The sequence below is a fragment of the Lutjanus erythropterus genome, chromosome 16 (genome assembly GCF_056507025.1).
Source record: "Lutjanus erythropterus isolate fLutEry1 chromosome 16, fLutEry1.hap2, whole genome shotgun sequence".
Taxonomy (NCBI): Eukaryota; Metazoa; Chordata; class Actinopteri; order Lutjaniformes; family Lutjanidae; genus Lutjanus; species Lutjanus erythropterus.
In genome coordinates this window covers 13371136-13395806 of record NC_139332.1, presented here as the reverse complement: position 1 = coordinate 13395806, position 24671 = coordinate 13371136, and the positions used below count along the sequence as shown (strand labels likewise).

The following is a 24671-nucleotide window of genomic DNA, read 5'->3' as shown; positions in this document are numbered from 1 at the left end:
TGCAACAGCCGCACAAAACTATGAGAACTGAGTACCAATGTCTTCGAGATAATATGAGTGCAACTGCTCCTCTCCCCATGAAATCTCCAGGGTAATTCAATCGTTTCCTTTTCCATCAATTCACGACCAGAGCAGGCAAGGGGCAATATTCTATCTGTACTGTCGAGATAAGCGAGAGCTTTAAAAGTAATAAAATTGTAAAAGCAATTACCGACCTACAGCGAAACTGATTGAAGGAACAATACAGTGATTGGTTTCAAAGGGCTGGATTTCTGAGGGAAATTATGTACTGTAGGTGAATTTAAAGACTTCATTAAAAAAACCTGTTGGTAGGGAGGTTGATTTGGACTGTGAAAGCCACTTTCCTGTATTTAAATATATATTCAATGTATATGCTAATGTTTCAAAACAAGACCAGGCAAGTCATATTTTCCTCCTAACACTAAAAAGAAGGATGTACATAGTAAATCAAAGATGTATGGATACTTCAGACTGCTTTTTTCAGGTCAGACATGACATAATTGAGTAACTGTCCTGTCAGTGATAATGGTAAGATGAATTCAGGACTTGATGTGGGTTTGACAGTGAAGCGAGGCTAAATTAAAGCAAATTGCATGTAATGCCTCAATTTGCTGCAGTGAAATTCGAGCACTATTCACCCCACTCAGCATCTACAGGATACACAGGTATGGGGATAGTAAGTGGTAAATAGCTGGGAGCAGGGTATTTGAAATCCAGTCGGTTTCCGTCCTTCGACTCCGCATATACATTTTAAACACACATACACACATATTATGAGGGTCACAAAAGCATTAATGTTTTGGAATTCTCTCATCAAGCAAACCAAGGTAGAGTCCCGCTGTTATCTCTGATGACAGTTCCCTGCTCTGTCGCACTTTCAAAACAATATTTTCCGTATATCACTCCCCAGTTGCCACAGATTTGAGGAGCGTTAGCATTAGAGGCATAAACGCTTTTTTTCCGTAACGTATTCATCATTTCCAATTTAATGCATGGGAGTAATCAGTATGCCGGCAACTCCCCTGCTGTCACGGCTCTGAGGAAGCCTTCTGCAGCGTTTTCACGACGAGTGAGGACAAAACAAAGCAGCGCCGCTCTCTTTTTCAAAAGGATGGAGCTGTCAGAAGTTAAACTTGGAGGAAAAAGGCCTGAATGTAATCCAGGGGGAGCGGATCACTGACTCATCCATTCTTCAGACTCAAGCGCCTTCAGTTGAACATTTCGAGGGAGTTCAAACATGACCACACTTTGATCTTTGTTTTCCTAAGGCCAAGTGTGGGGAGCTCATACTGCATCTTGATCTCACAGAAAATACAGTATGTTCCACCTTTAATCCACAGGAGCATGTGAAGGTGGATCCAGGATTAAAAAGAAAGTCAGAAGTGGAGAATTTGACATCAGACTTGCAGTCATTCCAGAGAGAATGTGCCACTTGTTGCTTTGATTTTTGGACATGAATGGAAAAAAGGAGATGTGGTCCCAATGTGTTTATATATCCATGGAAATACTATACTGTATCGCATTTGCTATCCATATTTTGACCCTCATCAGTGCCTCAGAGTGACAGTGGCAGGAAGGTCTGAGAGTACTGCCTCTTGTTGAACATTTATATCAAGGAGAGTAGGATTTGTCTATCTAGACTTTCTTTTCTGTCTCTCCTGGACACAAAAATATAAAGTGATTGCACATGAATCATTATAAAGTAAGAGAAAGCGGCTAGAAGTTGTAACTAGAGACTTACCCTGCCTTTAGTTTTAGTTTTCTCTATACATTGTCAGTTTTTGTTTCATTTTATTGATATCCAGAGCTCCAGTAAAGTAATAATCCTGAACCCAATCCTCAGAATTTCTTAAAATAAAATAAAGTAAACATGAAGAATTTTTTAGCAAATTATCTGTCATGTGTTTGGTGGAATCTTTGGGGCCAAAACAGACAGATTGCAGATGCAGCCACCACACACATGCACGCTCTCTCTTTCACTCACAGATATGCATAAATTCTCTACACCCTCACTAAGTGCTTTTTTCAGCAGCCCTGGCTACCTTTTAACCCCTGCTCTGGACACAGCTACCTCAGCAAGCAGAATTTCATCCCTGCCTCAAAAAAAAAAAAAAGAAGGCTGAGTCAAGCTCAAAAAGTAATGATAGAATGTGTGTCTCCAACATGGCCTTCAAAACTTAGTGAATTTTTAATTCATTCTCAGCCACAGACTTGGGCCTCCGATAAAACCTTTTCAACAGCCTCAGGAGCAGACGGTTGGGGAAAAACAGAGTTCCCAATTACTCATCACAGAAAGCAAGCAGCGTATAAAAAGACGGCAAAAGAAAAGAAAAGGCAAATGAAAAACAGAGAGAAGAGTGAATCGAAACAGTCCAGTCTCTCTCTCTGACTCACACCAGGCCAATGCGGGGCTGTCCACCATACAGTTCACTTGCACAGAGATCTCTGTTAGCTACAGGTCAATTTTCTTGACTTTAAAGTTGACCTTAAAATTCCCTTTGGGTTTAGGCGGAGGGCGGTGAGAAAAGTCATCACAGCTTTGCTTCCAGCATTGCTCCTGCCGGCTGCAGTTTCACGTGGAAGCTTTTCCTCGAAAATATGGAAAAATGATCAAGAAACCATGTAAAGTTACAAAAAGCATTTTTGTTGTTGGCGTTTGTTACAGTCCTTATCTTCACATGGTTTCTTCTGTTTTTTTTCTTGTCTCCGGCGGGTAAGAGCCTTTTAACACTGGAGATGTTTCTTGAATGTATTTCAGCGAATAAAATAATCTTTGTCTTGCCCTCTGCTCAAAGAACTATAGATGTCCTCTGTTGGCAGGCAGGCAGGCGAAGATGTGGTGCACGTCTCCTCCCCTAACTGAATCAAGGATGAATGCGTGGATGAAAGAGGATGATGGGTGTATAGGATAAAGGAAGAGGAGGTCAAGAAAAACAGGAATTATAAAGCAGAAAAGCAAGCAAAAAGAAAGATGATAAAAGGGAAATAAACAAAGAAGAAAGGTAAGCAATAACCAAGAGAATGGGTGTAAAGATGAGAGAAATCACAGAGAGAAGATAAAAGCATTAATGTAATATTCTCAGTGTTCAAATAAAAAAAACCCACATTGTACCTTTTTCAATAAAGTATAAACAAACCGAATGAAATTCATTAATATGAGAGATAGACATCAAAGGAAACGCAGCAGAAAAAATCCAATCACAGATTCTTCTATCCTCAGAAAATTCTAGAGGGACGGTGTAAAAGGTTTAGTATGAAACTGGATGCTGAGAATCTGTGTCTTGTTGCTTCAGCAGTTTTGATGCCTTGCATGTGTGATTAGCTCAAGCTCGCCACAAGGTGATAACTTCATCTGCTTTCAGAGAAATGTTGATCCGAGGATGCCCAAAGCTTTGAGTCTCGACTTAATGATTCTTACCTGTGGAGGAAGCAGTTGCTATACAGCTGTGCACACTGTGCTGACTGTGAACTCTGTCTCGTTGGCCATGATGTCAGTGGGTTGGATGTTGCGGTCGTACATTGGGTTCTCAAATGTAGCTCGTCCATTAGTGTTCTCATGGCCCACGTAACCATTGAAGGGGACTTTGGGTCTTCTTCTAAAATGGAACAAATCAATATGATAAACAATGCGATCGGTTTACATTAGGGTTGGTTGTTGTGTATCCTTACCTCAGCCTATAGCTAGTAATTTTTTGGCCAAAACATAGGGTTAGGTGGCAAAAATACTCATCTAGCACACCTCCTGACTACCCAGACACAAAGACAATAAATCCAAGCTGAAATAGCCTATAGTTTTTCCTTAACCCCAGTGACATCACTGTGACATCATTGGCTGCAGGAAGAAATAACAGTTTTGCACTTGGTCAATATAGCACACAGTGAATAATGTATGACTTCAGCTGATTACATTTATCATCAACACTTAATGAATGACCACAGGAAGACTTTCCCTTTAAGGCTGCAACTAACAATTATTTTCATCATTGATTAATTTACTGAATATTTCTTTGATAAGCTGATAAATTGTTAAGGCCAAAAATATCATATTACAAAAAAATCAAGGTAATTTATTTACATTTTCAGATTTGTCTGACCAACAGTACAAAACTCAAAAAGACTACATTTTAAATTATATAAAAGCAAAAAGTATCAATATATAATCACATGTGAGAAGCTAGAACCAGCAAATGTTTGCCATTTTCATTGAATGAATGACTTAAATGATTAATCCCTTATCAACATTTTGCCAATTAGTTTTCTGTCACTTGTCTAACTGACAAATCAACTAATTATTTTTAGCCTACATTGATTTGTACTAGTGCATAATCTTTTTTTTTATCACATCAGCACTGTGAGAATTCTGCGTTCAAACTGAGGTCGCTCACTGAATCAAGCAGTCAACTACTTCACTGTGTCTGTTATGAACCAATTAGTTTTCTAAGTGGAGAGGAGAGTATTCACTCTATATCACAGATGATGATTTTCTCATTCTGAGGTCAACATATGCCTTAGTGGACTGAAGAAATCCATATCAATTTAATGCATTTTGGAGGGTGAATGCAAATCTATCCTCCAGTTCTTATCTGCTAACAGTTAACTCCACAGAGGCAAACTTAACCGTGACTAAGGTTGTCAAAAGTATCAATATATTGATATCAAATGTTTAAAATGATACAATATTAATTAATCCTTATTGTCCTTCCTGAAATTTGAGGTTAAGGTTGAAGTAACTTTTTGAGGTTAAACAGGTAGACAGAGGTAGAGGAGAGATAGGAAGTCTAAAATTCTGTTTTTGTTTATTGTGACAGCTCAAATTGTCACTACAATTGTGTCCGAATGTGGCAGAATTGACCAAAATGTAATGTTATAATGTGCAGATAATGGGTATTGTGAAATATATGAATGGTATGAAGTGTACCTGTGTTTGTAGAGGTACAGAGCGAAGCCTGCAATGATCATGGCTATAAAAGGCACTAGGATGGCTGCAGCCACTGAACTGCTGTTGGATGCAAAGTTGTAGCCTGGGTTGTCTCTACTGGGATCCAAACTCTCTGAAGGAAAAAAAAAAGAGATCAAACATTGAGCCTTTGTTTCAGCATGTCTTCAGTACAATATAACTTCATCAGCACATATTAGAATCAAAATCCATAAGTAACACAATTAGAAGACACAAAAGGGAAATTATCACCTTCTGTCAAGATTTTGTGATAAAAAAAAGTTTAAGGCAAACAAACATGAGAAGGAACTGTACTGGCTGAAGAGGGTTGACAGGAAGACTCCATTTATTTATACAGTAATAGACTGAGCAGACAAGTGACTTTTTTATTTTCATTCCCACCCCCGGGAACGTCAAATTCCATTATCCTAACAATAACTCTTAATTACTGACATCAAAGGCCGATGGCTATTAAGTAACTTCAGATTCACTCTGTAATTTATGGAGGTGTGTGTCTGCAACAGCAACAGTGGAGGAGTGACAGCCCACCTGTTTGCCACAGAATGCCAAAAAAGCTCCAATAAAGGACAAGTGACAAACAAGAAGGAATTCAATTAGTGGGTTCTGTGGTGTTTGCCAATCAACCCCCTGCTGCTTAAGTGCAAGCACACAACACACTCACACAGGCAAAACCTGCGCTCACACTTACGCCACCGCCGAGTTAAACAAAACACGAACACCTCAACAAATTGAGGAGGATAGATGACCAACCTTCCCTTCCAGATTTGCATCCGTTTTTTCTCATACACACTTAAACACACGCACACATGAATGTCCTGGCACCAGCCCCAGTCCTCTGTATTAATAAAGAGCTGTTTGCTCAATCAGTGCGCTGTGGAAAGGAGGCGGTGGGAGGGGGGAGAGGTTTCTGCACCTGCTGTTCAAGCGTCTCTCTCATTGCAGCAGATTTTCACATCCACTCTCCCTATGTTCACACTACGTTCACCTCGCATACACGTGCTTAATTTGACTTAACACCAATTCCAAGCTGGTCATTTCAACTCCTGCTCATATCTGATCTATTTCTGTACCTGCAATTCTGCTCTTAAGTCTGTCCTGTGGGGCTGATTATGATGCAATATGTGTCCTGATACAGAGGTAACAATTCAATATACTGCGATAGATTGCGATACTGTAAACAAGGTGAAACACTGCTTTATTTTTTTTTTATCTTAATGAGCTTTTTAGCTTCAGTTTTGCACACAAACACCCATCTTTCTTCATGTGTAACATCCAAACTTGAACACAATGTGCCAAGAGACTTAGTGAGAGGCTAAGGCTGTGAAGGAAACATGGAAAAAAGACATCTTTTAATTAATCACCACTGGTGGCTGATGGAGAGTTCAGTACTGGGAAAGCGCATGTGTAATTTCATATAAAAACTTGAAATCTCTCTTGATCTGCACACCATGGCATTTCTTTCTGATTCGCAGCTAAAAATGTACATGGATTAATTAATGTGTTTTCACATGTCTTTTTAACTGGATTGTAACAGTCGGTGGCAGTAGTAAACCAATGTTGAGAACTAGAAAAAATCAGCAAATTTACCATCACCATAAGTGTTTTGTCAGATGCCAATGCACATCAACATAGGGAGATATAACCCTACATATTGTGTGTTTCCTTCTACAAGTGAGCATTATTTAGTTCACACAGAAGAGTGGAGAGTGCTTTTAGTTGCATCAATCCTTGGAGAAAACTGGGGAGGGGGGATATCTCTCACACGTACACATAACTGCCTGCCTGCAGCAGCCATTCAGCCCCATGGAGTCAGGAAGTGCGGATTTGCTCTATACAAACTGTAGCAGAAATCACAGCGAAGAGGATCACATGGCTGAGATTTCTAGGTCACAAACATGAAGCAGAATATATTGATAGCTGCAGCCTTTTGAACAAAATGTTCTACACCTATGACAACATAGCTGAATTCACTGAAGGAACCAAAGAACGACAAGCAGCAGAGAATGGATGATATTTACTGTATCAAAACTGCAAGATGTGGGGTTTCTTGATATGGCACACTCCACAGGCATCAACACACTCTCCACAAACCCCCGTAAGGAAAGATTTTGTCTGCCTGTGTCTTGTGTGCGTGTGTGTGAATGTCATTAATAGTCAGAAGACTATTAATCATGTTTGTGAACTGTTTTTGCCTCTTCATGTTGGATTCACAGCCACATTCTCCAAAAATGTTTTTGCATTTGTAAAAGTAAATAAATCAAACACGGCACACTGCATGCTGTGAAAGCACTTGCAGCGTACCCTTAAGGGACAGTTCACCCCAAAATGAAAAATACATATTTTTCCTCTTACCTGTAATAGTTTTGGTATGAGGTGTTGAGTCCTGGAGCTATCAACCATAGAGATGTCTGCCTTCTCTTGAATATAATGAAACAAGATGGCCCTCGGTGTGGTGCTCAAGGCACCAAAAAAGTTCATTTGAAAAACTTAGCAGTGTCTCTTTGCAGAAATCATGACCTGTTTACTCAAGATAATCCACAGACCCTGTTGTAAGCAGGTTCATGTAGGACCTATTTTCTTTCTATAGTAGAATCTACTGGAACTATTTGTTTATTTAAAAGATTCGCAGATGCCATAGCAATCAGCTAGTCTTACTAGGGTCCACACCTAATATAATACATACCACTGTATGAATGAACATTAATGACAAATTACATAAAACTGCATCAATATACATCAATACATTAAAGCCAGTCAACACTGCACATCTATTTATGTAAAACATACTATTAAAGTATATAAATTATTAAACTTCTTAAACAGAATGACAATATTGAAAATTATTGAAAAGTTATGCCTCCTACTAGTCAGTCTGTCATCTGCATACCAGTAAAAACCTCTGCATATTATTTTTAAACTACTTTTGTTCTGCTAGAAAGAAAGTAGTTCCTACATGAAACTGCTCACAACAAGGTCTGTGGATTATTTTGAGTAACTGGGTCATGATTTCTGGAGAGAGACATCACTGTTGAGATTTTCAAATGTATTAATTTGGGCACTTTGTGCACCACAAGCCGAGTGCCATTTAGCCCCATTATACTGGACAAAAGGCAGACATCTCTATGGCTGACATCGCCAGAACTCAGCAACTCACACCACTCACAGCACTACCAGTCAGAGGAAAAAATATGTGTTTTTGATTTTGGGGTAAAGACACTACACATACTTTAAGTGAAAGATTTCTGTGATAAAAATCCAGACAGGAAAAAAAGCACACAGACATACAGTCTTTCCTTCAGGGAGACACTTGCTCACAGAGGTTTCTATAACCAAGTGGTCAGCTCACTCACCCAGTCTCTGGAGACCAAATTGGCCAAAGCCTTTTCCTCTGACAAATCCCTGGTACACAAAGGAGTTGGATGAAGAGATGTAGGACACCTAGGGAGAGAGAGGAATGGAAGACAGACACTTTATGTGTCACATCCAGGCTTTACAAAGGAGCGTATCATCAAAGTGTCAGCAGCTGGTGCACGCAGAAAATGAAATATCATGTCAAAGGAGCTGAGAGGCGCTCTTATAGCTGACATTTAATATGACGTTTTTCTGCTCAAGAGCACAAACATAAACACACTCAGCCGCGCCACATGCACACACACACACACAAGCATGTTACACGAGAGGAATACTTCATTTTGCACAACAACCTGCTTGTACATAAACACTTGTGTGCTGTGAGACCACTCACATACATATACACATATATACACACACACACACACACACGTATAAACATATATATGTATATGTGTACAATGTATATGTACACTGTGACCTGCTTTTTAATTATATCTGGAGAGTGTATGTGTAGTTGAGGTGCCTTGGGTTGGGGGATAATATGGAGAGAGGAGTGGAGCGAGGGGGGGTCTGTCGAGTCCTGATTACCAGGCAATGATTTAACTGACATTTTAATTAAAGAGAAAACTCTTGGTGGGCCCTCCATCTCCCTAGAGTGACAAGGTTAGTGTGCGTGTGTGCTTGTGCATATTTCGCAATCAAGAGGTGTGTGTTTGTGTGTGTGCGAGTGTGATGCAGTTATTGAACCTGACCCCGCTCTTGCACTTACATGTCCATCTAGGGCCCAGTTGTCAATTTTGAACTTGTTGACAAAGATCTCCACAGGGCCTCTGATCTGGTGGACCTGGAGCAGCAGCTGAGCTTCCTCCCTCTTATATGTGCCTACGGACAAAAAAAGAAAAAAAAAAGAAAAAAAAAGAAAAGGGGTTTACAGTTAAAGCAACAGCTACACTTAGACCAATTGAAAAGGGTTATGTGATAGATATGTGACACAAATTCTAAAACTGAATCCTCCTCTGATTAAGGCTTCCTCTTCACTCATCACTTCGCTCAATGTCTAGTAGTCTGACTTTGTTGACAGAAAGTTTCTCTGCAGTCTTGCATGAACCTCAAATACAAGCAGCAATATAAGCATAGAAATTCCAGCTCAAGCCAGGAACAGCTACACTGATTAGGCACAACATTATGACCACCTGTCTAATATTGCGTTGGTCCCCCTTTTGCTGCCAAAACAGCCCTGACCCGTCGAGGCATGGACTTGACTAGAGCCCTGAAGGTGTGCTGTGGTATCTGGGACCAAGATGTTAGCAGCAGATCCTTTAAGTCCTGTAAATTGCGAGGTGGGGCCTCCATGAATGACTTGTTTGTCCAGCACATCTAACAGATGCTTGACTGGATTGAGATCTGGGGGGTCTGGAGGCCAAGTCAACACCTCAAACTCGTTGTGCTCCTCACCATTCCCAAACCATTTTTGCTTTGTGGCACGGCGAATTATCCTGCAGAAAAAGGCCACAGCCATCAGGGAATACCGTTTCCATGAAAGGGTGTACATGGTCTGCAACAATGCTTAGGTAGGTGGTACGTGTCAAAGTAACATCCACATGGATGGCAGGACCCAAGGTTTCCCAGCAGAATATTGCCCAAAGCATCACACTGCATCCGCCGGCTTGCCTTCTTCCCATAGTTCATCCTAGTGCCATGAGTTCCCCAGGTAAGCGATGCACATTCATCTAGCCATCCTCATGATGTAAAACAAAACCTGATTCATCAGACCGGGCCACCTTCCATTGCTCTGTGATCTGTTGCTCACAAACCCATTGTTGGCACTTTCGGGGGTGTCCAGGGGTCAGCATGAGCATCCTGACTGGTCTGCAGCTATGCAGCCCCATACGCAACAAACTGTGATGCGCTGTGTATTCTGACACCTTTCAGAACCAGCATTAACTTCTTCAGCAATTTGAGCAGTAGATCGGACCACATGGGCCAGCCTTCACTCCCCACGTGCATCAGTGAGCCTTGACCGCCCATGACCCTGTCGCTGGTTCACCACTGTTCCTGCCTTGGACCACTTTTGATAGATGCTGACCACTGCAGACTGGGAACAGCCCACAAGAGGTGCAGTTTTGGAGATGCTCTGACCCAGTCCTCTAGCCATCACAATTTGGCCCTTGTTAAACTCGCTCAACTTTGAGGACAAAATGTTCACTTGCTGCCTATTATATCCCAGCCACTAACAGGTGCCATGACGACAAGACAATCAGTGTTATTCATTTCATCTGTCAGTGGTCATAATGTTATGCCTCATCGGTGTAGATCATGTTCACTTTTAGTTTAGTTGCACTTAACATTTCACGAATCTGTTAGCAAACTTTGCATGTGACACTGTGACTTTCTCGCTTGCTAATTTCAGTCACATTTGAGAAAATCACAGAACACAAATAAAGACTTTGATCGCAATCATTTTCATTTTTCTTTGTGAGTGCACAAGGGAAAACTAAACGATGATGCATACTGCCAAGTCATAACAATAATACATAAATAATAAATATATCTCATTTTCCACACATCACCCATGGGGTTCTGAAGAGCCACTGTGGTGGTTCTGGCTATCGCCGTCAGTGGCAATATACAACATTTTTGTTATTGTCAGGGAAACTCATGGGAACACAAAAACCAAAAACATGTTTTTTTTCTTCTGTGTCAGTTTTTTTGAACTGAAGTGAGCTTAAGTGAACCGCTGGGCTGATTTGGACTGACAGAATCGCTTAAGGTACATTCATAATTGAACCATGGCGAGGTGGAGGGGAGGGGGTGGTGCTGTTGGTTCGTGGGGTTTATATAGTTTTGGGGGACCGTGGCTCTGGCAAGTCATTGAGCCATGTTTCAGGTCCACCCAAAAAATCCTGAGCAACAGTTTACTTTTCTAACTCCAGAATTCAGTACCTTATAGTTCTTAGTGTTCTAACACGTTTTCAGCAGCTATGTTCTAACATATATAATGTTTCCTTCACAGGGGCTTTAATAAGATCCATTACTTGTTCATTTTGGTCATTTAATGGGATTTGTTGACATTAAGACAACTACACAATTGTCTCTTGTAAGACACAACAATATACCAGGCTAGGAAGGGCTAGAAAAAAAGGCCAGTTTATCTGACACCATTGTTCTACTCATAAAATCTTGTTCTTGAAATTGGTGTGAAAGTTTCTAATGAATAATTTAACAGTAGTACAATGTAATTTGTATATTGTGCGAATAATCTATAAGTCTGAATCAGCTTCATTACTTTTAGTAGAGAGTGGCAATTTTCTAGCTGTAGAAATTAATTTTCACTTCACTGTGATGAAGATTGATAGCATCCAGGTACAGAGGAGTGAAGTGTCCAAGCCGTTACTGATGCAAATTTGTGTCTTAATGACCACAGCTGCACGGCAATTATGCCACAGGGTAAAAATGTCTGCTGTTGAGTAACAGCAGCACTGATCTACTCCATGCAGGGACCACGCTGATTTCATGCTCCTTGTCCTCACTTGAATTTATCTGACAATTATCTCTTTGGATAAAACCCAACACAAGAATGTGTCTCTGATGTGAGAATATAATCACACAGGGTGTGTGTGTGTATGTGTGAGTCTCGACTGAGACTTCTGCTGTACCAACCGGCCAGTTTGAGTTCCACTCCACTGTGATCGATGAGTGTCCCATTGACCCGGTTGCTGAAGGGTTCAAAGGCAGTGATGCTGAGCATAGCCGGCTGCTTCTTCCCCAGGTACTCATAGGATCCTCTCCAGAGAGAGTTCTTAGCAAATACACCACCAGGGACTAAAGGAGGCAAAGGGCGGAGATCGAGGAGGAAAAGAAAAGGATGTTTTTTGTAAACAACAAAGTGCTGTGTTAATGTGATTTGACTGGTTGTGGTGAGAGTGAAAGTTACAAGAGGATTTATTATTCTGATACATACTGTTATCTGTATACCACTGCAGGTAATCAAAGTAAAGCAAAATCAAACAACTTTTCATTACGGTCCCTATCAGCTATAAAGATCTAACAGCTTATAGGGACAGTTAGAATATTTGAAGTGGGTTTGCATGAGCTACTTGTCAGTAGTCAGTGTATTACTAACAGTAGATGGCAGTTGGTCCCCAGTTACATCACACAATAATGTAAACAAACTTACCAGTTGAGGAAGAGGTAGACCAGCAACTCTCATGTTCTTAGTCTGCCCTCAGAAGTACATTGCTTAGTTTCCTACACTGGTACTCCTGCTGTTTCTGCGACCTAGGGACATGCTGACTGCCAGCTATTGTACGTAATATAATAACTATTGATAAGTACCTCATACAACCCTACTTAATAAATCCAAACTATCCCTTTAGGTTTCCCACAGAGAACCACAGACATATTTGAAACAAATATCAGTTGAAGGGCCTGTCTTACCTGGTAATTTGGAGGGTGGCTCTTGCACTGTCCCTACTGGGCTCTTACCACTTGGGCGATTATCAGCTGAAGAAAAAATAATTTAGTTTAGTTTCAGTTTATCTCTGCCACATTCCTAAGGAAGTGAAAATTAAAAAAAAAAATCCAGTCTAGTCTTTAAACACAACAGCTCTAAGGTAATAGCAGTATGCAGATGTCACCATCAGCACTTCCTGTCTGCCTCCACGACTAATAACCCCGGTGGCGGCCAGAGTGAGGGCTGCCTGCGACAGGATTTGACTCATGCGCCAGAGAGCAGCCCAGTCATCCCTGCGGGGTCTACGGCTAAGTCGGAGACACAGTTTGGCTGCTTCGGGGGAAGCACTTTAATAATGCCTTACTGCTCACATGGGGCCGCAGGACTACACCACAGTAGTAAACATACACCCACACGGACAAACAGAGTGAGGAGGGCTTTACACGCGACTACAAACAAAGACAGGTATACTGATGGTAGTTTATGAGCACAAACATCACCTCGGATAAATGTATACAGATACAAACAAACACACATGCACGCACACTCTCACAGCCTGCTTTATTAGCTGCCAGTCTTTTGAGCCGCCCTTCCATCACTGCGCCCACAGGCGCTGTTAATATCCTGTATGTGCTAAGGCCAGTTCTCTTTCTTTCCTTCCTTCTTAATGGCATGGCCTTAAAAATACCCATCACCCTCTATATTTCAGCAACAGCTTGGCATTGAATCCATCACACGGTTATCCCCCTCTAGAACGTCTTTCTCTTTAACCCATTAGTGTTTGTCTACCCCAGATAATTGCATGTCGATGACTCTATTTTTTTCCTATATGTATTTAGGCCAATGCTTGGGGGTGTCTTAATGGCAGTCTATTTGTCTGCTAGACCTTGTTAACACTGCCTCACCATTTATAAGAGGTACTTCTGCTAACCTAATCAATGGGATGCATTGGCCTAATCAGGTTTCGCACCCTTGTTAATGTTTTAAAGCTTGTGTGTCTACGTGTGTGTAATTCCATGTGGTCTAATTGCGTGATGGATGGGCCATCCTACCCTGGCATGTGTCTGAGAATAAGCAAGTGTTAAAAGAGCTATTCATCAACATTAGCTGAATCCCCAATTTCCCACCCTGAGTCACTGCTGAATCCTGCGCCAGTGCCGACCCCAGTGGTTTCAATACAGGCTGCTAATGGAAACTGCACATTATAAATATGAGGTGAAGTGTTTTAAGTGTTTAATACAGCTGTGTGCTTCCCCACGGAAAGTGGGAGCACACATCTGTAGTCTCATGAGGTTTGGTAAATGCATCAATGCTCATGTTAGCATTGCTAGGTGCAGCAAAAGTAAAAAGGGTGCATGTGTGTCCATGTCTTTGCATATTTAACTTCAAGTATTCCTCCATGCTTCCATATGGATGAAATGTAACCATGTTCATACCTGCACAGAGAGGTGGTTTCCCTGTCCAGCTCCCATCGGACCTGCAGGTCCTGTGCTCTGATCCTCCGGCCAAGTAGAAGCCAGGCTGACATGTATAGATGAGCGTGTAGCCAAGGGATGGCAGTTCAATGGCTCTCACATCAGACTGGGCTGGCAGCTCTGGCTGGCTGCAGTGGTGGGCTGGAGAAAAGGATTAAAGAGACCAAAGAAGAAGAAGAGAGTGGGATTTTAGAAACACGGGTTAAAGTGGGGATGGGGAGATGTGTGGGGAGAGGGATCGGAGCAGCAACAAATAAGAAAGAAAAAATATATATGGTGGAAGGGAAAAAGTGAAAATGAAAGTCAAGGGGGAGGTGTGGGGTCAAGGAAGAGCACATGGGAAATGTAGGCATCAAGATTTTGAGTAACGCAAACTTTTGCTCAAGGTTTGTTTTCCACTTAACTACACATATATTTTTGCAATACAAGCAAACTGTGTACTCACCAATGCATTCAGGCTGAAAACCACTCCAAGTGAGGTTGGGCAGACAAGTGCGAGAAATGGAGCCCTGCAGTAAGTAGCCCTTTCTACAGCTGAAGAACACAGTGCTGCCGATCTGTAACAGGACATACAGGAGAATGTAAGGACATGAACTGGACAATGAATATACATTGTATATATGCAATATGCAGATTTTGCACACAGAAGTGACAGTTTCATTTAAAAGAATTTTCTGTAGTGGCTCCTCTGAGGACATCAGACAGCACCTTAAGACCAACTTTTATTCTCAGGCTTTTAATTGTGTTTAATCTGTTTTTATTTTTTAGATTCTTGAAGATATTTCACCTTAATTCTAATTGTCTTTGTGAGGCATTGTAAAAATCTCTATGCTTTTTAAAGTGCTATATAAATGAAATAACCTAAAATGAAAACTTTTACTTTTTTAAATTATTAATATTATCATTAGCATTATTATTACAGTGAAGTTGTAGAACAACATAGCAGACAGCAACCTCTTTACACACTTCTGTGTCGAGCTGAAACGATTAGTGGATTAATCAATTACTCGGTTGACAGAAAGATAATCTGATTTAAATCTAAATAATTGGTTCATCTTTCAGCCAGTTTTAAAGCAAAAAATACTGCAAGAAATATCTCATTCCAGCATCTCAAATAAGAGGATTTGCTTCTTTTTTCTTTTTGGACATTTCCTATACTAAATAATCAATTGCTGAATTTAAAAAATAATCAGCAGATGAATTAATAATGAAAATATCAACAGAAGACTAATTAAAACTGATGACCATTGATTGTTTTACATTTTACAATGTCAAGAATTAGTAATTAGTGAAATGCTTCTGCCCAATAAGGATAAACATTGCTGTCATTTCCAAGTTAGAACACGCTAACGTACCTGCGCCCATGATGTGAATGAACAATGAATATTTCTGACATAATTTATTAAATCATTACAATTTATCTTGTTTTAATTTACCAATAATTATGGCTAAGAGAGAAGTAATATTATTGTAATGATGAATCATTCAGTGTAGGTGAAGTCTGATACAATGTTCTTGCCTACTGTGAAATGGATCCTATTTAAGAGAAGACCTTAATTTAAATGTTTTTTGTTGTTCTATCTCTCTTTTGCTGTGTGGATAGAATAACAACATTTTACAGACAGTTTACCTACACCGTCTCCCTGAAATTGTGTTAAAAAAAAAAAAAAAAAAAAGACTTAAAAAAGAGTTCAAAAGAAGAACATCTTATGAACATAAAAAAGCACTTAGAGTACACTGATTGATTTGCAAACCAGTTTGCACAATTAAAGGATGCAAATCAATCGCTCCGCTCCATTGTTCACCCTTCATTTCCCTCTGTGAGTCTGCTGTCTTCTAACTGAGAAGCATCTGATACAGCTGCATACTGCTGGAAGATGCACAGAGAACCCTGTTGTAACATTATTAACATGCTTTATGGTGTCAGGGGAAAGATTTCTCTGAACTGAGAGGTGCTGCACTTTCTCATCAATACAGAAGTAGTAATTGATGCAATTTGTAGTCTGCATTGTGGCTAAGTGTAAGATTCAATAATAAAGTAAGAAAACCCACATTACAGACCCTTCCAGATTTTATTTATTTTTCTCTTAAGTGTTACCACATAGGGTATCACACATCAAAAGGTTACAAAAGGGTTTTTGATCAATACATAAATTAAATTTCCAATGTGAACACATTCATACCTGGTAGCCTTGACTGTTGTTCTGATTTCCAAAGAGAGGTGTGCCAGGGTCTCCACAGGTAGTGTGAGTGGGATCTGAAACACACATATACAGCAGTTCTGTGATAACTACCCTCATGTTTAAGCATTTCATATACATCACCACACAGACAAACAGATATATCACCTTAGAGACATTGTGTGGGGAAATAACATTTCTCATAGCTCTGGTGTGAAATACTGACTGTGGGAGTGAAGGCCATAAATTACAGAATGCAAACAAACATGCACACAATATACATACACACACTCACATACAAAAATCCTACAATCCTAAATCTTTTGTGATCTGAACCCACACCCCTGTTCAGAGCATCTTAGAACCCAATGACTGACTCTCGGACCATATCAGTCCATACACCAAGGACTCAACTCACAAGTTAATTGTACATTTTGTACGCTATTACTCTTAAAAAGTAACTCACTGTCTTTTTGTCTTTGCAGCCGACCATGAGAGGACAAGAAAAGGAGCTTCATTCAGCTTCAATTCTAGTCATTAGAAAACCACCCAGATTTACCACCTTCATTAGAACCTACTTCCTAAGGCGATAGGCCAAGGTGAAAAGTACCATTTCCCACTTGAGTTTAGAGCCAAAAATGTTACAGAATGAATGGGACATGTCATCTTAAGAGGTTTCTATCAGTCTCAGGGTAGTTATCATCAACTGTAGGTGTTGAACAAGAAGCCACAAGAGGCCTGTTTGTCCAGTGAATCTGGAGCAACTGAGAGATGTTGCAAGAGTCAATATAGAGCAATGTCAGCAGTAGTTACATCCTGATAATGTTCAACATAGGTTTTATTTTAAAATGCTCAAATCTTACTGAATCTTGGTATAGCCTTTCCCACATTCAAGGCAACATGTTTTTCAACGGTGGCTGTTGTCAAAACTGGCTAAAAGATTATGCAAATGTAGTACAGTTACTGGTGACTTTTGGCTTTAATGAATTAATGCTTAAACCAACTGTTATTGACTCATTTGTTGCCATGTGTGCTTATTTTATAGCACTTCAAACGCTTCAACGCACCTAAGGGCTGGAACAATTCATTTATTTGCAATTTGTTTCTGACCACACAAGGGTTTTTTTTTCCTTGAGTGCTTCTAACTGCAGCATCCACATTTTGTACCTTATAACTCAAACGGTATTACTCTTCCTTGTTAGAGGAAGTTTATTGCTTAAGGAAAGTGTATCACAGCAGGAAACTTTTTTTCTCATGACACTGGGGCAAAGCAAAACTATGAAGTTTGATACTGGGACCAGTTTCACAAAAGGGTTTTGCACGTACTGCTTATGTGCAGGCTGCAAATGTTGGTACTGTTACTTTTCACAAGTGTTTGTGACTCCCAAATGGAAGATGAACTTGGGAGTTCTAAGGGCTCTCACATGCTCAGTTCTGTGCTTGCTTTGATCTGTAAAATATGTCAACAATAACAGGAGAAACTGATCTTATGTTGGAAGCTGCACCTTGCATTTTACAAATTTGGCGAACTTGGCCCCTGGTGAAGTCTTGTGTTGCCAGACCTACAGTGTCTCTATATTATGTCTACACAGTTCAGAAAGATTTGACTGAACCTGCGGTTATTCTGAAATAGCTGAAATAAATGTTCTGGTTTCATTTAATTAATTACACCAATCGAAATGGAAAAACAGAATCAATGCAGCTTGTTAACTAGGTCAAATGTTTTTGCATGCATTAGTTCTTGGTAGCAAAAGACAATCAGAACTACAAGGGAGAACATAAGAGAACATAACACAAGCCAGCCAATAAGAAGCTTCTCTCACATCAATACTAATTTTATAGCGTTATATGAAAGTAATGACATATAGCGCTCGATATTTTGTGCTCTGGTTATAGAACAAGCCCACAGGATATGCACACTGTTGCTGACAACCGCAAGTATGTCACTGTTTTGGTTACTACATCAAGTATTCTATTCTAACATATTCAATATGTGAGAAAATACCATAAATAGAGGAACAAAAATAACTTACCTATGCAAGAGGGTTGTGTGCCACTCCAGGTGCCATCATACTGACAATATCTCCGGGTAGAGCCCACCAGGACGAGGGGAGGGTAGCAAGAGAAGGAGACAGAGGAGAGATATGTGAATCCTCTGTCCTCCCTCCTCCCCTGGGCTGGCATCCCTGGGTCTCCACAGAACACAGCTGCAAAAATGCAGAAGGAGGGAAATGTGAGGTGACCCACTAACCATGTTGTGTTTCTATTAAATTCCTTCCAAAGCTGGTGAAATGTCACACAAGGGATGCATAATATACATGCTCGTGTGAAAGAAATGTCAGAACAATATCAGGGACATGTAATGTAATCGGGCATTTCAGCAAGGTGCCACTTACGGAAGCACTGGGGTTTCTCTCCACTCCAGTTGCCGCTGCCCTGGCATGTTAGCACAGTGGGCAGGGACAGCTGGTAACCTTGGTTGCACGAGTAGCTGACGCTAGAGCCCCAGGTGAAGTCTGTACCGACAACTTGTCCATTAGGGATGGTAGGTGGTGGACCACATACGATCGCTACAAGCAGACAAAGAAGCATTGCAGGACTTAAGTGTGATGTACTTCTGTGACAACAATATCTATAATTCTAGCCTATGATGTGCTCTAGATTGATCTCCTCACTATACTGTCATTCACATCATCCTACACGACTTTACCTTTGCAGAGAGGTTTGGTGCCATTCCAGGTGCGGTCCTTGGTGCAGATGAGAGTCGAGGCCCGGTCAGCGTCCATGGTGAAACCAGGAGAACACTGGAAACTGACCGTGCGGTTGTAGGTGAAATCATTACCCAACCTCACCCCATTGGCTGGCACTCCAGGGTCACCACAGTTGATCACTGCAAAAACACAACAGGATAAAGAAGTAAGAATAAATGAAAATGAGTTATATAAAGCGACAGTGAAGACAGACATAGTGGACCACAAGAACAGAGAAGAGGACAATCTTTTTGTTAAAGGACCAATGTGTAGAATTTAGTGTCATCTAGCAGTGAGCTTGCAGATTGCAAACCATGCCTCTTATTCATTCAAAGCATGTAGGAGAACCCAGGCTGCAGTGAATTTTGTGCAAATGTGCAAGATTGTATCTTAGCCAGTGTTTGGTTACCCAGTCTTTGTTTTTTCCATTGTGGACTACTATAGAGAAGGATGATGTGTTCATTCAATGTAGAGGACCCACACCCTCTGTAGATATACTCTGTGATTATACACAAATAAAAACATACATAAGAATATTGTACTCCATTTCTACCATATTCTGCCTCTAAACCCTTGTAAATCTTAGACACTGGACACTGAGAGAAAAAGCAAAAAAAAATTAAAAAATCAAAAGAAAGTTGATACAGTTCTCTACTTCATCATGTCTGAGCGATATTATTGGATGACTTAATTTGTGTCACATTTGATTGTACTCGGTAAAGCAGGAAATCGATATCACATACTTAGGATGAAATACAAGCAAGTAAACAAACAAGTTAAAATGGCACACCAGATGGAGCCTCAGAGTTAATGAACCTTTATACGCACTTGACCCGAGCATTTCACCTCACAAACAAAACTTAACAATCTAAAAAGCAACATCATTGCTGTGTCTTCACAGCTGATTAGCACTTCATTCATTTAGGGATAACCACTTTTGGATGATTCATTATACTGTATATATGTTTAGAAATATTACTCTATTGCTATCCCTGGCAGTGTGACTTCAAGGTTTTCATCTAAAAGCACTGTCCTTGTAACTTTGATTCTCTCCAGTTTAGAGCTTTTAGGGTATAGAGAGACTAAATCTTGTGATAAATCTTGTACAGTAGCTCCCCAAAGCTCCAAAATGAACCACATTTCTCCTTGATTATACTTTCTACAACCTGCGGGTAAAACAGTGTGATTGAGTAACAACAGTGAGAATTCCACTGTGTGACTCAGCAGCATCATAGCCCAAGCTCTGCTGTGAAATGTCTAAGACAGAAAATCTGGGGCACAGAAGGACAACTTGTGCTCAGTTACCATGGGAGAAAAAGGCATTATTAAATGCATATGACCAATATTCCGGGGAAATTCCCAATAGGGAAAAGAAACCGGGCCTCTTGTAGGTGGAGTGTCTCCCCTTCACTGAGCAAGCACTTACATTTCCCACTGGGCTGGTAGGAGTGTGCCACCAGAAGCCACAATGTCTATATAGGACTGTGTCCCCCGTAACACAGGGCTGAGATACAGCAAGATAACTTCTGTTCTTGCATAACAATATTAGATTGACAGACTTAGATTGTCACTGGCCCGCAGCTTAGGTACATGAGATTGTAGGTGCTAAATAAAATGTTTAAATTAGTGTAAATTGATAAAAGAGACTACCAACACCTCTGTGAAGTGAATCTCTTTTTAGCATACTGTCTTCCTCAGATCAATAGAAATCATTCAACTAAAAGCGCTCCCATTCATGTCCTTTGCTCACTAAAAGTGTTCCACCGAAGTGCATCAACATGTACCCTTTCACTCCTATGGATTACCGAGGTCTGAAATCCATAATGGTGCTGCTTAGGGTTTATCCCTTCCATTCAGAAGAAACTGGTTCGCTTAGTGACCTCTATTTGCCAGGGTCTCTTGGCTCTGTACAGCAGCCGTGTGTCTTTTGTGAGGCATGGCGATAAAAGGCTGTCAGTCAGGAGTGGACCATGCCTTGAGCCAATTTCCTCCAACTGAGCCAGGGATCCACGTGAGTCATTCATCATTAAAAGGAAATATCTGACTAGCATGAGTTGCGTGTTTTCCTGTGTTTCTTTATTCATTAGTAATTACCTACTAACCTATATGTCTGTGCTCTTGCATGCTCAGCACTGTGTTTGTGACTGAATTCCAGCCAAACCAATCTTATATGGCACTAAAGAAAGGGATATAATTACCTTCATCACTCATATGGCATGTCAAAGAATACTTCTTATCTCCTATCCTACCATCTCAGTCTGCCTGACTAAAGCATGTGATGTTTTTCTTAAGCCTTAAAAAAATGAAAATATATGCTTAAAGGATCTCATGATCATTTCGCTAACAAGGCAACTTGTTTGGGTTGCCTCCTGAATGAGACTTACCCATCTGGTTCTACAGAAGTTTATTTTATTGAACAATAAGGCTAATTTTTGGATGTTGGTTTTTGCTGTTTTTTTTTGTTTGTTTCTCTTTTACAGTGTGTTAAATATGAAAAAAAGGAAATACTGGACCTTAAAATTATGAATACCATGTGATACACTTCTGCTAATAAAGTATGTTATTAAAAAAAGCTCAAACAAACAAAAGCATAAACTACTGTTCAAGTACAAGTAAAGATGAGAGGCCAACAGGTAAACAACAAGAAAAACAGAAAAGCATAATTTTCCATTTAAATATGGACAAAAAGCACCACACATAGAAACATTTAGGTTCTTTGTTTGTGAAAGCTGCATATTACCAGAGCACTCTGGCATGTTGCCGGTCCAGGTCCCGTTAACAGTGCAGTGTCGGGTGAGCAGGCCAGTAGAGTAGTAGCCCTCCCTGCAAGCGTAAGTAATGGATCTGGAAAACGTTAGGCCATCGTGGATCAGGATCTGGGCATTTCGTGGAGTTCCTGGATTTCCACAAGAGATCACTAAGGGAGAAAAAGAGAGGGCAGCAGAAAATTATAAGTGATATTCATTTACAGACTACATACTAAGTGACCAGAGGAGAAAGTGTGAGTTAGCTGTGTGTGAGGGTTGAGGAGTACTGGCACAGTACCCCGGCAGACTTTGTTTCATCTCAGCATTTTTTGAAAAATCAGAAACCAAAGTCTGAATTAAAGATGAAAAACTTTTACTGTCTTTTCATTTCACTCCATTTTCCAGTCAGTTATCTCACTATTTTACATATCCACCTACCAACCCAAATGCTTAAAACATCTGATTATATTTTGTAACCAGCAATGTAGGAGTAAATAACGTTGTTTAAACTCTGGTATAACTTATATTCAGTGGGTGATCAACTGTGCTGTTCTTAATAGACCCTTAACCCACTGACTGCGACACTTATCCAGTTTTAAATATATATATTTTACTAAGATTTATTCTATAAATTCAACAAAATTTATGCTGGTGTTCAACTACATTCCTTTTAAACTCCTTCATGTGTCTGATAAACTTTCCTCACTGGGTTTGCTTTTCCTTTTCCTCTGTTCTTCATCCACCCACCCGACCACCACCCATCATCATCTTCCCCTGTGTCCTACTTCATAAGTAATTTTGATGGACAGATCCTTTGCTCAGAGAGTCCCTTGGAGTCTGTCCGGCCGCCAGCGATGGTTCTGTTCATTACAGTCTCCAGCTTGCCCTGGGCCCTCAGAGCCCTGTGGGCTTCACCCTCCCGTAATGACCAGATGTGGCCTGGCCCTTGAAGTCTGTGCCAACCGAGAACAGGTGGGCAACCTCGGCTAGTGGGCATACCACACACCAGAGCGGGACTGAGACAGAGTGAGGTGAGCGAAAGAGGAGGTGGTGGCGTGTGGAGAGGGGGTTGTGTCTATGTGTATGTGTTAGTGGAGGGGGTGTTGAGAGCACAAGCAAAAACAGCCAGGGAGACAGGTTGAAGCTCCTGGAAATAACACACCATATACAAGGATCTGGAAAGAAAGGGGCTGTGTGTTCACAGACAGTAAGAAAAGAAACACAGCAATATAACTGCAGAGAGAAGTTGCCAACTTTAAGGTGGAAAACTGCAACTTCAAGTTTATGGATGGTTTCATTATTTAAGTGTTTCTGGGAGATGAAGAAAAACCCTAAGACACAACCTGCTGGCTGTTCACACAATATCAAAAATGTAGGTTATGACACACACACACACACAAACAGCACATTCAGACCTGCTTTTTCAGGTATCTGCTGCAAAATGGGTGCTATGGTGGACAAGGTCAAAAAATAAAAGCTTTATGGTGGTTGATCAATGGGGAAAACATTCCCCTGTTATGTCCCCCCATTCTCTCTTACTCAATAACTGTTTTCCATTTCTGCTAACACACACAAAACACATGCAAATTTTCGATGTGTCATTCCATTTGTGAAGGCAGCAGCTAATTACACAATCAGTGACTGTTACTACATTATTAGTCACAATCTCTCTGAGTGAAGAAAAGCTTAAAATGTGCATAGGGATTTGTTGAGATCAGCCTGCTCTGAAAGGACATCAAAAGGTAGAGATGACGAAATGTAAATACTCATTAGCAAAGTGAAACATTCACTAATGCCACAATTAACTCCAATTGAGCAAAATGATGGGTGTCTATTACCCCTGGAAATATAATTAAAATATATGCATGCGAAGGTTTGTTAAACTAATGCTGTTGGAGTAATCAAATAAAATTCTGATGAAAGGAAGAGGGAATGAAAAACGTAGCTATAAAAGAAAAGACCACTTTAAAGAAATACAAGTAAATGAAATGAGCTGCAGATGTGTTATAAATTATATGTGCGTGGTGAATTAGAAGTTCAGTGAACATCATGTGTATTCAGCTGGACTGTTTTAAGTGTTTCGACATATTGCGATCATTCATTATAACTCCGAAGAGGTCCATCAAACCATCCATCCAGTCATTCTCCACCAGTTATCCAGGTTTAAGTTGGAGTGGTAGGTATTTAATCAGTAGGCCACACATGATTTTCCCCAGTGATGTCCTTCAGCTCCTCATAAGGAATCCCGGGGCATTCCCAGGCCAGATGGGACATGTAATCCTCCATAGTCTTCTGGGTTTGCCACAGGGTCTCCAGTTGGACGTGTCCAGAATGCTTCCACAGTATATAGGGGAGGGCATCCTAATGCGATTCTTGGACAACCTCAACTGGCTGCTTTCAAGGCAAAAGAGCAGCTGTTCTACTCTAAGCTTTTCCTTCGTATCCAAGCTGCTCACTCTGTCCCTCAAGGCTTTTACTCTCTTGGTCACTACCCGAAGCTTGCAGCCAGGTGAGACAGCTAAATTGACAGCTAAATTAAGAGCTTTACCTTAGAGCTCAGCTCCATCTTTGCCACAAATTGATGGATGCCACACCAATCTTATCCTCACCTCACTGGACCCCAACATTTATACACTTCTTCACTTGGGGGAGAAACCTTGAGACACTGTTGATAAAAATCATAAACAGCATTGCTCTGTGGACTACAACACCCACTGTGAACATGCTTCATGGT

At 40.6% G+C, this 24671-nt stretch overlaps 1 protein-coding gene across 1 annotated transcript in view; it reads right to left on the bottom strand.

Moving 5' to 3' along the window:
- Positions 1-459: 459 nt before the first annotated feature.
- csmd2 (CUB and Sushi multiple domains 2) overlaps positions 460-24671 on the bottom strand; it is a 300458-nt gene continuing 276246 nt past the window's right edge. Inside the window, 14 exon segments of the mRNA XM_084738310.1 lie at positions 460-2880; positions 3440-3617; positions 4940-5072; positions 8329-8416; positions 9102-9214; positions 11993-12154; positions 12770-12835; positions 14222-14401; positions 14706-14817; positions 16444-16517; positions 18474-18647; positions 18837-19010; positions 19151-19330; positions 21931-22107. Of these exon segments, the coding sequence (XP_084594436.1) occupies positions 3458-3617; positions 4940-5072; positions 8329-8416; positions 9102-9214; positions 11993-12154; positions 12770-12835; positions 14222-14401; positions 14706-14817; positions 16444-16517; positions 18474-18647; positions 18837-19010; positions 19151-19330; positions 21931-22107 (1793 nt within the window). The 3' untranslated portion in view covers positions 460-2880; positions 3440-3457.